Source organism: Callospermophilus lateralis, chromosome 6 (assembly GCF_048772815.1).
Source record: "Callospermophilus lateralis isolate mCalLat2 chromosome 6, mCalLat2.hap1, whole genome shotgun sequence".
NCBI classification, from domain to species: domain Eukaryota; kingdom Metazoa; phylum Chordata; class Mammalia; order Rodentia; family Sciuridae; genus Callospermophilus; species Callospermophilus lateralis.
This window is the reverse complement of record NC_135310.1, coordinates 132,486,582-132,503,556: the sequence shown is the minus strand read 5'-3', so window position 1 is coordinate 132,503,556 and position 16,975 is coordinate 132,486,582. Positions and strand designations below refer to the sequence as shown.

At 39.9% G+C, this 16,975-nt stretch overlaps 1 protein-coding gene across 1 annotated transcript; it reads right to left on the bottom strand.

The window, feature by feature from the left end:
* Positions 1-312: 312 nt before the first annotated feature.
* On the bottom strand, positions 313-13,604 carry Zscan12 (zinc finger and SCAN domain containing 12). Its single transcript, XM_076859595.1, is given in 10 exon segments — positions 313-542; positions 545-637; positions 640-712; positions 714-1,232; positions 1,234-1,348; positions 1,350-1,584; positions 7,212-7,302; positions 12,368-12,706; positions 12,709-12,841; positions 13,586-13,604. Coding segments are annotated over 9 exon segments (1,767 nt in total). The 5' UTR covers positions 12,781-12,841; positions 13,586-13,604.
* Positions 13,605-16,975: the final 3,371 nt, after the last annotated feature.

Genomic DNA, 16,975 nt, shown 5'->3' with positions numbered 1-16,975 from the left:
TTACCAAGTACTACTTTAACTCTAAACCATGTTGAGCATGAAATCTATGACTCTGTAGTCTCATTTAATTCAATTATGTGGGTTTTATATATCCCAAACTGTGTTGTAAACTTTCAGAAAAAAAAAAAAGGAATCTGCTGTTGTGCTTCTTGTTCTTCATAGTTCCTAATATAAAGAGCAGCACACAGTGGGTTCTCATTAAATATCAGAGGTTTTCTTATACCAACAGTAATTGAAGTTTTGCCCCAAATCATTACAAAAGCTGGTATTTCTCACCAGCCTGCACTTTGTGAGATGGCTTCTCTGCAGCCATCACACAGAAACAGATTTTCCTCTTTTATGGATAGTCTGATGTTGTGTAAGAGCTGAGTTCTGACTGAATGATTCCCCACACTCTTTACATTTACAGAAACCACCTCTATTATGGATTCTCTGGTGTTTACTAAGATCTGACCTCTGCCTGAAGGATTTGCCACACTCATCACATTGGTAGGGTTTCTCCCCAGTGTGGATTCTCTGATGTTGAATGAGGCTGGTGATTTATTCCCACATTCATCACACTTATAGGGCCTCTCTCCAGTGTGTATTCTCTGATGTTCTGTGAGGACTGATCTTTGAGTAAAAGCCTTCCCACATTATCACATTTATAGGGTCTTTCTCCAGTGTGAATTCGCTGATGCTCTATAAGACTTGTCCTTTGAATAAAGGCTTTTTTCACATACATCACACTTGTATGGCTTCTCCCCAGTGTGGATTCTCTGATGTTGAATAAGGCCACTCTGACTGAAGGATTTCCCACATTCTTTGCAATGATAGCATTTTTCTTTGTGGTGGATCTCCTGATGGGAAACAAGGAATGAGTTATAAACAAAAGCTTTTCCACACTCATTGCACACATAGGGCTTCGCACCAGTGTGAACTCCTTGATGCTGAATGAGTATGGAACGTCGACTAAAACTTTTATTACACTGAGGACACTGATAAGGTTTGTCTCTTGTGTGACTCTTGAGATGGTGAAAGAGGCCTGCTTTCTGGCTAAAAGCTTTGCCACGTTCATTACAGTGATAGTGTTTTTCTCCAGAGTGAAGTCTCTGATGTTGATTAAGAGCTGACCACCGTCCAAAGGCTCTGCCACACTCATTACACTTATATGGTTTCTCTCCAGTGTGTATTATTTTGTGTCGAATAAGTACAGTTCTCCCACAAAAGGTTTTTCCACATTCCTCACACTTAGTAGGGCCTGTCACCAGTTTGAATCCTCTTATGTTCTATGAGGCATGACTGCTGATTAAAAGTTTTTCCACAGTCATTACATTCATAAGATTTTTCTCCTGGACAGGTTCTCTTTTTTAGCATGATCTGAGTTCTCAGTCAAACTCACTCCATTTTCATCACATATAGGTTGTTTATGTTCCCTGGAGCACCCAGAAGATTCTTCTGAATTTTGAGTTTCTCCACACTTAGCAGACTGGTTTATATCATTTTCAAATCTGCTAGACACATTCCCACATGGTTTCCTTTCTTCAGGAACTTTTTGTTTTGTAGTTAAATTCCTGTACTCATTTTCAGTCTTGATATCTGAAACTACAAAAGGATAATAAATAGTAATATTGATAGAAATAGTGATAGTAAATAGTAACAGTGATAGTAAACAATAACTTCATTAGACAACATTAAATTATTCATATGAAAAACACTCAAGAACCTAGAGTTTGTGCATGACTATAAAATGGCATTAGAAAATAGAAAGGGGGCCGGGGTAGCTCACTGGGGGAGCACTTGCCTAGCATACATAAGGCCCTGAGTTCAATCTCTGGTACCACACACACACATGCATGCACACACACAGAAAGGGTTGAATATATAAAGCACTCCACACATTTGTATGAAAGAAATCAATAATCCATTAGAAAACAAGGCAAAATGAAAACTGATGGTTTCCAAGAAAGAAAATGCAATAACTCATAAACATAAGAAAAGATGTTCTACTTCATCTTCAAAGAAAAGTAAATTTAATACTGAGATATAATTTTTCAATTATCAGATTTGACTAATCAGATTGGTTTAATACTGTGCTAACAAAGTGGAAACCACATATAGTCAGGAGCATAAGTTGATACAAAACTTTTAGGAGGATAATTTCATAATATCCATCAAAATTACAACAGTTACAATTTGGGCGGGGGGTACCTGGGATTGAACTCAGGGGTACTTAACCATTGAGACATCCCCAGCTCTATTTTTTATTTAGAGATAGGGTCTCATAGAGTTGCTTAGCACCTCGCTTTTGCTGAGGCTGGCTTTGAACTTGTGATCTTCCTGCCTCAGACTTCCAAGACGCTGGGATTACAGGCATGAGCTAAGGCAGCAGTTAGTTTTTGTTTTTTTATTTTTATTCTTTTTAGTTGTAGATGGACACACTATCTTTATTTAATTTATTTATTTTTATGTGGTGCTGAGGATCAAACCCAATACCTCACACATGCTAGTCAAGGACTCTACCACTGAGCTACAACCCTAGGCCTATAGTTACAATTTTTGACATAGTGTTTCCACATAATAGTAATTTATACTACAGATATACCCATAGTTATTCATTGCAGCACTGTTTACTGTTGTGAGACACTAGACACAAATGTTGCCAGTAGGAGACTAGCTAATTTAATTGTGTTTTTTTCCTTATAATAAAAAAAAAATGCCAGGCATGGTGGCACACACCTGTAATCCCAGTGGATTGGGAGGCTGAGACAGGAGTATTGCTAATTCAAAGCCAACCTCAGCAATGGCAAGGCGCTAAGCAATGCAGTGAGACCCTGCCTCTAAATAAAATACAAAAATAGGGCTGGGGATGTGGCTCAGTGGCAAGAAACCCTGAGTTCAATCCCTAGTACAAAAAAAAAAAAATTAAAAATGTAGGAGTCTAATATCTTAGTGATATAGAGAGGAAATAATATTTGTTTCAATATGAAAAATATATATAATATAAACAAGTGTTAGAGTCTGTAAACAAGTCTGGATGGCGCCTGGCATTTTGCCAGAGGGAGTGGTTTGTGAAGTAATGCCAGCGAGCCATTAAGTGTGGAGATTTCTTATTGGTTGACTGCTGTATCTAGTTTATGTTAATTAAGATAAGCTGTGTGGAATGTATAAATACCCCTCCTGTCCTACAATAAACGGCTTTCACTCCTGCTGTATCAGTGTACACAAGTTGTTCGTCACCACCACCCCCACGCCACCCCACCCCAACCCCGTTATTTTGCTGCAGCCGGACTGTGGCAGATGGTGGCCCGTTACAGGGAGCCCCGGGACACTAGGGGGTAAGTGATGGGAAAAAGCTGCCCTTCCATAGATAGGATGGGAGCAATCTGCTCTTCCCTAGGCAGATAGGGCGAGAGGAAAAATGGCCATTTGGAGAAAATGGAGAAGATTGATACAGTATGTTTGTGTCTTGTTTTGTCTTGAAATGTTGTATTGTCTTTATGATGAAAATATGGAGGGGTGAGAAGTAAATTACTAAGGGAAAGAGGCACCCCAGTGGCACCAAGAATAGTTAGGGCATGTGTTGATGGAAGCCCGGGAACTCTAGTCAGAAAGAAGTTCAGAGGAGGAAGGATTATCAGGAAAAAAGTTGCAGCAAAAGGCTATTACTGAATACTTTTTGTTACCGGAGGGTGCGTGAATCGGGGTGGCGGCTGCCACGTGTGCGAGCCGGTCATGGCGCAGCAAGGTTTTCCAAGGGCAGTTGCCGGCTCTTCCCCGCACCCCTGCCCAGGGGAGCGGGACACCACTGCGAGAGCCCAAATCTAGACCGGACCTGGAGGCACAGTCTCGCAGGCTCTTGGCTCCCTGTGCAAGTTTGAGTCTGGGACTCTCCCCAGGGCCATCTGGGGCTGCCCGGGACACTGCAGGCGGAAGATGGCCCACATCCCTGAAGTTTGATCATTTCCAAGGCCAGTAACTACAATGGTTCTCCCACACCTGGAAGCTAATGAGTAATGAGCACCATTAAGGCTTATTTCAAATGTAAAAAACCTTGAGATAATGTACTAAATTGTTCAGAAGGTTGTTTTCTTAGTGCCTGCTGGAATGCTACAGAATTTTCTTTAGCCATCCACAGTTCCTGTCTTCATCCCAGGGCCAGTGAGGACGAGGATGGAAGAATTTCCAGTGTTGCTGAAAACCGGATGAGACTTTGGCTGAGAACCGGACTTTGAGACTTCGGATCAAGCTAGCTGCCTGCAGAACTTACCTAGACTGTGAACTTACCTGGACTGTGATTTACCTGTACTGTGAATTAATCTGTTGAGACAATGCTTTACCTGGACTGAGACAACAAACTGTTATCTACAACAAATTTTAACTCAGTATCTTTGCTAATGGTGTCATTGCTGGTATAATTTTTCCAAGGGCTTCTTGCATGGAGCCATCAATTGGCTTGGGATTGTAGCATTTTGTATCCTCCCCTTCTGCTTGTAGCAGATTATTTATGGTGTTTGTGTAAAAACCACTATCCTCATTATTTAAATTAAACAAAAGGGGGAAATGTTAGAGTCTGTAAACAAGTCTGGATGGCGCCTGGCATTTTGCCAGAGGGAATAGTTTGTGAAGTAACGATGCCGCAGTCTCTGGCTGGGCACAAATCACGAGTCTCCACACAGCTTGTAGATCCAAATAGCAATTCTTTATTCCCGAACTCACACCAGCCGTCTACAAACACATTCTGGGGAAATCCACGTTCTCTGCCCAAATCCACTCTCTGCCCTAATCCACTACTCCTGGGCTTCTGTCTCCCAAAATATACTGTCTGACCCTAAGAACTCAAGAGGAACTCAGCAGCAGGATATGCCCTATTCTAAAGGGGGAACACCCTAATCTCCTATTATGCTAAACTGCCCTATTCTAAAGGGGGAACACCCTAATCTCCTATTATGCTAAACTGCCCTGGTCCTTGAGCAAGGTCACCTCTTTCAGAAGTCCTTCCACTAGACAGCATGGGAGTATTATGGGGAGATATGGAAGGTTGTATATGTCCTTCCGCTAATTGTTGTTTGACCAGATCATGGGCTACTTGTATCTTTTCTTTAGTCAGGGGCCACTGAGGAACCCACACTGGTCTTTCTGATTTCCAAGTAATTTTTATTGTCTCAGTGGCCCTTTCTGAAAATCCAACCCATGTCTGTCTGTTCCTTGATCTATTTGAATTGGTGCTGCTATACCTTGTCCTCGCTTTCCTAATCTTTTTTCTTTCCTAAAACCTTGTCTAGCCCTAGTAGTGGGCGCATTAGGATTGATTTATTTGTTAACGTCAAACCTAATTGATCTAGGACATCTCGTCCCCATAAATTTATAGGAAGATGATCCAATACATAGGGTTGTATAGTTCCCTCACAACCTTCAGGATCCTTCCAATCTAATACCATTGCACTTCTATGGGGATTAGTAGCCACTCCTAGGCCTCGAAGCATTTGAGTGGCTTGTTGTAATGGCCAATGTTTTGGCCATTCCTGACTAGATATGATGCTAAGGTCTGCACCTGTGTCCAGTAGCCCATTAAAGTCGTGTCCTTGAATATTTAGTTTTAACATTGGGCAAGAATCTAAATTTAAAGACAACATAGCCCAATCTACACCTGTGGAGCCTAATCCCCTGGAACCTCTTTTTACACTATGACTAGGAAATTTATTATGTAGGCTGGGTATTATTAACAACTGTGCTATTCTATCTCCAGGTGAAATTACTGATATACCTCTTGGAGAACTAGCTATAATTTTTATTTCACCTACATAATCGGGGTCAGTTACCCCAGGACTTATCACAAGTCCTTTTAATGTAGATGAACTACGTCCCAATAATAAGCCTACTGTCCCTTGGGGAAGAGGTCCTTTTATTCCTGAAGAAATGATTTGAACTCCCATCTCTGGAGTTAGTACTGCTCTGGCAGAGGCACAGATGTCCAACCCTGCACTCCCTCGGGTTTGTCTGATGAGGGATTTAATGGACAATGTGTCCTGGGCACTACTCTGATGGTGTTGCTGGGTTCCTCCACTGCCCCGTATATTTGTGGTTGTGGGCCCCGGAGCATTGGGCCTGGCTGTCCGTTTTTTGGCAATGGAGCCTGATGCCTTTCTCCACGATATTGTGGGTAAATACCCGGTATTCTATTTCTTTGATACCTAGTTTTGTTAAATCCTCCTCCTATGGGGCAACTCCTTTTAAAATGTCCTGTTTGTTCACAATCATAGCATGTTTTTGGCCTGGCATCTAAAGCCTGTTGTACTGCAGCTGCCAAGACTTGCCCTTGTTCATTAATATCTCTACATAATTTAATATATGTGTTTAAATCTTCATGTCTCCATGGTCTAATAACCTCTCTGCAGCAACGATTTGCTTGGTCATAAGCCAGTTGTTTTATTAATGGCATTGCTTGTTCCGTATCCCCAAATATTTTGGCAGCCGTTTGAATTAGCCTATCTACAAAGTCAGCGTAAGGTTCATTAGCTTTCTGTATTACCTTAGATAGCTGACCTTGTAAATCTCCATGTCCTTGTGCCAGCGAGCCATTAAGTGTGGAGATTTCTTATTGGTTGACTGCTGTATCTAGTTTATGTTAATTAAGATAAGCTGTGTGGAATGTATAAATACCCCTCCTGTCCTACAATAAATGGCTCTCACTCCTGCTGTATCAATGTACACAAGTTGTTCGTCACCCCCTCACCCCCCCCACCCCCGGTTATTTTGCTGCAGCTGGACTGTGGCAAACAAGAAACTAATAACAGTGACAACTCATTTCAGAGTTGGGAGAGGAAACTAGATGACTAGGGAAACTGAACAGCAGTGGATAATTTTTTTATATCTTTGTTTTTAAGCTATTTTTACCTATTTAAAAAAAATTAAGTGACAGGCTGGGGCTGTAACTCAGTGGCAAAGCACTGGCCTAGCATGTGTGAGGCACTGGGTTCGATCCTTATCACCACATAAAAATTAAAAAATAAATAAAGGCATTCTGTCCCTCTTCAACTAAAAAAAAAGATTGAGTGAAAAAGAAAGAAAAGAAAATTGAAGAATGAGAAACCTGGCTGAGAGTCTATCCATAAGCATCAGATTCCTGGAGGGATTTTCTGATCAGAAACAGTATTAAATACAAAAGAGCCCAAATATCCTGTGTTAACCCTCCCTTCCCTTTTCTCTCAAAATGGGTCTTCCTTTATTACCTTGCTTCTCTTGAGCTTCAAGTTCTGGAGATTCACACTGGGTTTTCATAGACTGGAGGGACACACTGGGTTCTTCTTCTGTTCCTGCAACCTGAGGAAATGAGATATAGATAAATGCAGAAAATAAAAGAGCATACTGTTCTTAGCAGTGGCACCTAGCTTGCTGAAAATTGAATTGAAATGACCTTTTTCCCAGATAGCAGTTTGCCATAATTATATCCATTCTTCAATGCCAATGTAAATATCACCTCCTCTTCAGAACTGTCCTTTCCAGACTAGAGTAATTTCCCATATTACTAACTGCTAAAGATTGTTGGTCGTACCACTTTTACTGCTTTTTTGTGCTCAAAAAAGAAGGGAGAAAAAGAAAAAAACAAAGGAGAGAAGAAAGAGGCAGCAAAGAGGGAAAAAGACAGAACTTAGGAGAAAATAAAATGGAACATAAAGGAAAGGGGAATAATAAAGGGAGTAATGTGGAGAAATGATTAAAAAAGAAAGGCAGTACCAGGTAGAGTTGTAGGAGCCTGTATTCCCAACTACTTGAGAGGCTAAGGTTGAAGGATCACTTGGAGGCCAGCCTGGACAACATAGCAAAACCCTCACCAAAAAAGAAAAAGAAAGAAAGAAAAAAAGGAGAAGAAAAAGGGGGAGGAAGAAAAAGGAGAAGAAAAAGGGATAAAAGAAAGTGGGGGAAGGAAGGAGAAATGTAAGAAATCTCTTTCATATTAATTATAGAAGCTATTCCCAGTGGTATTTGTCCTTTTGAGGTTCCTTTCCATTTCTCTCAAAGAAGATTATCTTGTCTTTTATTTATCCAAGATCACAATTATCTCAAAATCATCTATCTTTCATATCTGTTGCAGTACCACCACCACTCCACTGCTGGGGATTAAACCCAGGGGCTTGTGTATTCTAGGCAGGCATTCTACCACTGAACTATGCCCCCAGCACTAGCCTTTACATGTTTATCTTTACCCTCATACATTTCTTTTTCTTTTCTATTTTGAGAAAAATATCTTCTGTTTTCAACACTCACATCTCTACTTTTGCTCTTTCTGCTTCCCTCTAACCTTTGTTCCTCCAATTAACACTACTTTAGCAATTTCAGCCTCTCTGGGGCTCCCATTTCTCCATGATTCCATTTCCCTCTTGAATATCACAATAATAATTTTCCCTAGCATGGTACTATGAAAAGCAGGGATTTGCAATCAGTATTCTGTTTCTTACTTTATTAATTCTGTGATCTTGGCCTAATTATTTACTTTCTCTGAGATTATACACCACCATGTATATAAAGCACTTAGTACAAGATCTTAGCATACCACAGGTCATCAAATTACTGCTCCATTCCTTTCAATGCTTAAATTAATTACATTTTTAAAAAATCACCTATACTGCTTCTATTTCCCTGTACTAGTTTCATTTTGTAACTTGTCTTCAGAATAGGAGCCAGAGTTAGCAGAATGTTACCTCAAATGTACAACAAAAGATATTCTGATACTTCAAATTTTGAGAAAGGGAAGTAGGGGAAGGCCAATATGGTGAGCTGTGCCTTCTATCCCTGGGTCTCTTGGTAGGTCTTCATTAGCTGTCCCAGGAATGCTTTCAGAGTTTTGTGTTTGTTTGCTTTTTGTAGTATTAGGGATTGAACCCAGAAGTGCTCTACCACTGAACTATATCCCCAGCCTTTTTATTTTTTATTTTAAGTTTTTGGTACTAGAGATTAAATCCAGAATTTAAACCACTGAGCTACATCGATAGCCCTTTTAATTTTTTATTTTGAGGCAGGCTTTCACTAAGTTGCTGAAACTGGTCTTGAACTTGTGATCCTTCTGTGTCAGTCTTCCAAGTCACTGGGATTATAGTATGCACCACCATGCCTGGCTTTATCTTATGTCTTTATATACCACCCACATTTTGAGAAGTTCTAATTGTTTTTCTAGCACAGACCCCTGCACTGAATTCCAACTTGTTTTATTCAATTGCTTGCTCAACTTTTCCACTTGAATTTTAATAGGAATTTCAAAATTAACATGTCCAGAAATTAACTCTGGATTTGTCCTTTAACTTCAAATCTACTTCTCAGCCTTCGTAATCTCTGTTCATCTCTGTATCCTTCCTTTTCAGATAAACAACAACAGTATCTCTGGCATAATTCTTAACTTACTCTTACATTCCAAATCCTATAGTAAAACAAATTCTGTCAAAGTCTACTTTTAAAAATATATCTAGAATCCAATCACATCTTATCACTTCCACTGCTACTATCCTAGTTCGTTTCACCAATATCTCTTGCCTAGACTATGACTATACCTTTATCCTCCTAAAATTGTTTCTGTAATTCTACCTTTGACCTATATATCTTTCCACCCCCACCACAGAACTTTCTTCATATAGCAGCCAGAGTGATTATTTTAAAATTTAAGTCAAATTGTATCTCTTTTCTGCTCAAAACCCTCTAATGATGTGCCATCTCTGAATAAAATCCAGTCTTTATAATGGTCTACAAGTCACTACATGATATAATTTCCTTGTAAGTATTTTTCAACTATCCCCCAGCAAAGCCTATCTCTACCATGACAAGCATACCTTAAGACTTATCCATGTATCCAGGCTTGGTGGTTCATGCCTGTTATTCATCTCAGGAGGCTGAAGCAGGAGGATCAAAAGTTCAAGGCCAGCCTCAGCAACTTAGCAAGATCCTAAGCAATTTAGCAAAACCCTGTCTCAAAATAAATAAGGACTAGGGACTTAATTCAGTGTTAAATGTCCTTGGGTCAATCCCCAGTAGTTAAAAAAAAAAAAAAAAAAAAAAGACATATCCATGTACTATTTCCACTACCTGAATGCACTAAATGTCTGCTATAAAAATGTCCACTTACCTGAAAACCTTTCTTAACCCATTTATTAAAAATAGCAATCCTCATTTCCTTCACTATTCCTTTTCTCTGCTTTATTTTTATTGTTTTTAAAAGAATTTATCACCACCTAACATTTTTATTGATTTTTATCATGTTTCTCTGTAATACTAGAATTTACATAAGAGCAGCAATCTTCTGTGCTTTGTTCACTGCTATATCCCAATATCTAAAACAGTACATACTACAAAAAGGTATTTAGTAAATACCTGCTGAATGATCTTTTAGTCTTTTAATTCATCACATTACTCTTTCAAACTTCAAATCCCTAGTGCTGAGCCTAGAACAGACTACTCAGTAAAGAGCTGTCCATTGTCTCTTCCTTCTTTATAAATCTTATCTGTCATCATTTCCATTAAATTCTTACATAAGACATGCCTCATCCTTTCTAGTCACATTTTCATGACCCTATTTCAAATTTATCTCTTTCTGCCACATATTCCTTTCTTCTTTACTTTATACCCTAATGCTAAGTTACACTTGTTTTATTATCTATTTCATACTCTTTATTCTAAGGTTTTATAACTTTTGCTCTATTGACATGCGGGTCTCATAATTAATTCATTGTTGTCTGGGTTTTCCTGTGTGTTAAGATGCCCCACATTGAGGGGAAGGGGAAAATAAACAAGGAGGGAAATGAATTACAGTGGATGGGGTAGAGAGAGAAGATGGGAGGGGAGGGGAGGGGAGGGGGGATAGCAGAGGATAGGAAAGGTAGCAGAATACAACAGTTACTAATATGGCATTATGTAAAAATGTGGAGGTGTAACCGATGTGATTCTGCAATCTGTATTTGGGGTAAAAATGGGAGTTCAAAATCCACTTGAATCTAATATATGTAATACGAGATGTCAAGAGCTTTGTAATATTTTGAACAACCAATAAAAAAAATAAATAAAAAATAAATAAAAAAAAAAGATGCCCCACACATCATTCCCTGCCCCCTACCTACTGTGTGCCCACAACCTGTAAGCCCAATTACTTCCGAGGCTGAGGCAGGAGGATTGCAATTTCAAGGCCAGCCCCAGGAACTTAGTGACAGGTTATGACAACCAAAAATTTCCCAAGATATTACCAAATACCCTCTGGAGCATAAAATTATCACTGGTTGAGAATCACAGTCTTATATCATCATTAAAAGAAAACAACCACCCTGGAGACTGAGGCAGAAGGACTACAAATTCAAGGCCGGCCTCAGCAACTTAGTGAGAACTTGTCTCAAAACAAATAGGATCTAAATAATTTGGTTCTCTTTTATCTCTTTTTTTATTATTTTTTTTAGTAATAAATCTCACTTAGACTCAAGGAGAAAAGGTTTAGAGCCTATCCTCTGTCCTACAGAAGAAAATCTAAATTTAGAGACAGATAGTCAATATCCTTGATTATCTCAACTCTTTCACTCACAACTCACCTTTCCAACATAATTGGGCTTTTTACTACTCAGAGAAACAAGGATCCCTCACCTTGCCCTTCTCTCCTAATTTTTCATTCTGTGCCTATATCTCATTCTTCAGGCATGGTGATTTTTATTTCTCCATCTTTTCATCTTATAATGGAGAATCAGAGCAGTGGCTATATTTACAAAACCATATGACAATTTCTTAATTATTACAAGTTTTGTTTTTTAATTATTCAATAACATTAATTGTACAAATCAGTGGATTCACTATGATAATTCCACACCTGCATATATCATGCTTAAACTACATTTCTTATTTATTTTGTATGGAATACCTCTTTCAAGAGGCTGCTTTCTACCTTGCTACCTAACAGCTTCTCCCTCTACTCTTTAATACTCTCTCTATACTAGAAGTCTTGTTTCTAAGGTGAGCAGTATGTTCATCAAATAGAAATTTTTAGTTAAGTACAGAACACAGAAATACAAAAACGCTCTGCAGAAAGGTATAAATAAACTAGGATGACATTAACCAATTTTCCATGAAATTCATATCCCTTTCTGATGCACCAAAGTGTCAAGATGCTTTGTGAAACAATGCCACACTTCACTTTGATCTAGAATACACATTTTTTTTTGAACCCAGAGGTGCTATACCATGAGTTACATCCCCAGAACTTTTAATTTTTTTATTTTGAGACCATGTCTTGCTATAATGCCCAGTTTGGCTTGAATTTGTCATCCTCTTGCCTCAGCCTCCCAAATAGCTGGGCTTACAGGTATTTGCCTGCAACCAGCACAATTTACCTTTTCTCAAACAGAAATCACATCTTTTTTCTTACCTGATATCCTGGTTCATCTAGCTCTTTCTCTAAATCTTCCAGCACATTCACCACCTCCTCTCCACTCTCTGGATGCTGCTCCTGTACCCAGGCTTGAAGTTCCTCAGGTAGGATGGTCAGGAACTGCTCCAGCACCAGCAGCTCCAGGATCTGTTCTTTGGTGTGAGTCTCTGGCCTCAGCCATTGATGGCAAAGCTCCTGGAGTCGGCTCAAAGCTTCCCGAGGTCCAGATGTTTCCTGGTAGCAGAACTGCCTGAAGTATTGTCGAAAGACCTCTCTGCTATGAGTGTTGTTCTTTTGAAGGCTCTCATCCTGTCTGGAGGTATATTCTCTTCCTCCTCCTGGTCCTCTATCTTTACTTCCAGAAGTTCTTCCTGGTCCTTTTTGGCCTGGATATTCCAAGTAGATGACATTATAGCTGAGCAAAAGCTCTATCAGTAAGATCTCTCCTGGAAAAGTTCTTCCTGAATGGACCTGAAGAATAAGCCATCACTATGAACACAACATACACTACACAATGACTGCCAATTCTAAAAATTTAAGTATGATTCATGAAAGCCTGCTTCCAGGTTAATTTACTTATACTCAGGGAAATACATGTGCTTGGATAGAAAATTCTTAGGAATAGACTAAATGAAAGACTACCGGACACTTGCCAAGTTATTTCAGAACTTTTAAGAAAGGAGAAGTAAGACTTATAGGAAACATTTTTTTAAAGGACAATTAAGAGGAATAAAACTAACATTTAAAAAAGCAGATTTTTTTTTTAAGTTGGGATATACTTGATTACTTGCTTTATTTATTTATTTAGTTGCAGTAGGGATTGAACCCAGGGTCACCTTACCCATTGGTACAACCGAAGGCTGCCCCCACAGCTGCCTTTTTTTGAAACAAGGTCTCATTAAATTACCCAGACAGGCCACAGATTTGGGATCCTCTTGCCTCCGCCTCCAAGTCGCTGGAATTACATAAGCCACCACAACGGACTTGATCAGTTGTTTTTATAGGATTTTAAAATGTCTGATGTCTGGTGGAAACCATAAAATCATAAAAGCAGCGCATTTGCAGGATATTACTTTATCCGGGACTTACTCTGCACTTCATTCTTCATTTATTAAGTGAAAAGGCTGGAGAGATTACTCTTTAAAGCTTTCTTATACCCTCGATTTATGTATTCTAAGGAAAGGTAAACTCAGAAAAGCGTTCTATGCAGCGGACCTGCGTCTGTAACCCAAGAGTGTCCAGAAACGTTGCGAAGCGCCGAAACCGAGGACACAGTGCCTCAGGAGGCCTTGAGACAAACTCGGAAAGTACCGCCCGGCTCAACGAAGCTGCCGGGGACAGCTCCTTCATCCCAGGCTCAGATCTGTACAAAAAGGGCCGGCGGAACGACCCTGAGGTATTGTATTAGATAGGCTCGCCACCCGGCCGCCGGCGGCGGAGGCAGAGGAGGATCGGACCAAAGCGCAACAGCAGGAGCCGAGCTTGAGCCGCCCACGCTGAGGAAACGCAACAATCCCCCCATCCCAACCCCGCCACCCCTCCAGTTACTTCAGGAGCACACGTTTGCTCACCCCCGCCCCCAGGGGGTCAGCAGAGGACGTCCTCCTCGGGAGCGAAGGGCTGAGTACTCGACACTCTACGACACCCATAGCCCACCAATGGCAACTTACAAAGGCCGCTGGGTGTGGAGGGCCGGCTGGCTCTGCCTGTGCGGAGCGCATTTCCGTGGCAGCTCTAGGAAGGGGCGAGAGGGGTTTTCACTCGATGGTTTCATCCCTTGCGCTCGCGGGAGCTAGGGAAGCTTGAATGAGTTTTTCTTCTTCCTTGTCTTTACCCGGCCATTGTCCCACTTACCTCCGCCCTAGCGCTGATCCGCGTCTGCAGAGCCGATCTGAGGATAGGGATTCTCTCATTCTCCGCTCAAGTTTATTTCGATTTCTGCATCACTGAGATTCCAGGTCCCTCAAAGGGATGTTCTGACGTCCTTTCTGAATTAATGCTTCACGATAGTGAAGGGACCTCCACCCAGATTTGTGCCAACTTGCTGGGTTTTGCTGACTTTTTCAACGTCAGCGATTCTCTCAAGTGCCCTTTTATGTTCTTACAATGTGATTACACATCTGAAAACACACGTAGTTCAATTAAGTGTCAAAAAGATTACTTGGTAAATTCGCAGGATAGAAAATTAACAGTAGCCGAGCTCCGTGTCCCGGGCTTATAAGTCCCAGTGACTGAAGGCTGAGGGAGAAAGATCTCAAGTTTGAGGCCAGCCTCAGCAATACAGTTGAGACGTGTCTCAAAATGAAGAAAAAGAAAAAAAACAAAGAAAAGAAAAAGAAAAAAAGAAAAGGACCCGGTTGTAGTTCAGTGGAAAAGCATCTCTGGGTTCAATCTCTATTAGGTGCAGGACAGGCTGAACTAAATTATCTCCAGGGCATGCCAAAGTTAGCTGCAGGGTGACCTGACCATTCAAACCCCCTGTCTGGTTCTTTATCACCTGTTTGCTTCAAGCTCAAACGCCCAAGCCCCTGCTCAAGGCTGAACACTTAACCCCCCTTGTGCCAACAAGGCAGCTTGCAAACCCAGAGACCCTGTTAGATTTAGGCAGCACAGCAGAAGGGCTATAAAAACCTTCCCCTGCCCCCATCCCTTTCTCTCTTTTTTCTCCTCTGTTGCACTGCTGCAATAAAGATCTCTTGGTTGCTCCGAGTGTTGTGGTCACTTTCCTTTCAATCTCCAGTACCAAAAAAAAAAAAGCAAACAACAAACAAAAACAGATAACTTATCAGGTAGAGTAGCAGTAATCCAGAAGTTTGACAGTATACTTTGTTTTTAAAGAAAGAGAAACTCCCATACATACCTGATGGAAATTCGAAATGATAGAGACCCTAATCTAGGAAAGTAATTTCTATATAGCAAATTCACATAAATCCATCTCAAAGACACATGGACCAAAATATGAAATATGAAAGATTATTTGTTGAGGAATTCAAGGTAAAATTTTGAAACAAACCAATGTTCATTAAAAGGGGACTAATTGAGTAAACTACGATATACCTATGCAGTCCAGTACTAGACAGCTATAAAATGATGAGAAATGTCAATACACTGCTATAAAATGATTGAAAAGTATTTATGTTAGACCATGACGCAAGAAAAGACCACTGACTCCAATTAAAATCAAATTAAAGCAAGCTTATTATTTCGACCGGCCGGGCTGCCTTTCCCATCAAAATTGCAGGAGCCAAGGACAGCGGCGAAGCTTACTTGCAGCACAGTTTTATAGCCCAAAAAGTTACACAAAGGGGGGTTACAGATAACAAAACTCTGAGGAGCATAACACAAGTTTACATTTTTGCTGGCCCCAACATCAGAATTTGTGGAGGAGACTCAGAGAGGGTCATTATCTGGCCAGGGAAGGCCAGAATTTATGAGGCGTCACTAAGGTTTAGGAAAGGGTTTTTATCTGGTCAGGGAAAACTGGGCATGGGTGAGTTCAGGGCACGGGCAGGCATTCCAATCAGCTTTACAACATCAACTAATGGCCAGGCCATAGAGACATCCTAATATTTTTACAGAAAACAGAAATGAATCCTTCATAATTTGTGACAAGCTGGCTTCTGATCTAAAGAGAGAACTAGGCTAGGTATATCATTTATAACATACTCTCTGTGTTGGACAAAATAATAATCTACCAAAGATGTCCATATCTTAATCCCCAGAACCTATGGATATTTATTTTGCATGACAAAAATGATATGTTAGAGATCTGCTGCAGTGACAAAATCCTGAAATAATCAAGTTAAAAGGGGGAAAGATTTGCTTTGATTCACTATAGCAGAGGTTTCACAGTTGCTTGAAACCATTGTTTTGGGGCCTATGCTAAGGTGGGAGGTATGTGGTAGAATACCTCATACCTCCCATAATGGCCAGGAAGCAGAGTGGAGGGGCCAGGGTCTTAATATCCCTTCAAAAGCACACTCCTCAAGGAAAGTTCATTATATTGAGCTCATTAAAATAATAGAAAGTAATCAAATAAAGTAATCAAATAAATAACCTAACATTATATCTCAAAGCCCAAGAAAAAGAAAAACAAATCAACACCAAAAGCAGAAGACAGGAAATAAATAAAATCAGATTTGAAGCCAATGAAATTGAAAGAAAAAAATGCAAAAAAATCAATGAAACAAAAAGTTGGTTCTTTAAAAAAAATAAATAAAATTGATAAACCCTTAGCCAAGCTAATAAAAAGAAAGGAAACTCAAATTACTAAAATTCATAATGAAAAGGAAATATTACAACAGACATTACTCAAATACAGATGATAATCAGAAACTATTTTGAAAATTTATACTGTAATAAAATACAAAATATTGAAGACAGTGACAAATTTCTGGAGACATATGACCTACCCAAATTAAACCAGGAGGACATAGAAAATTTAAACATATAAATTTCAAGCAATAAAATTGAAGATGCCATCAAAAGCCTACCAACCAAGAAAATCCCAGGACCAGATTGATTCTCAGTCAAGTTCTACAAGACCATCAGAGAAGAATTAACACCAATACTTCTCAAATTATTGCATGAAATAGAAAAGGAGGG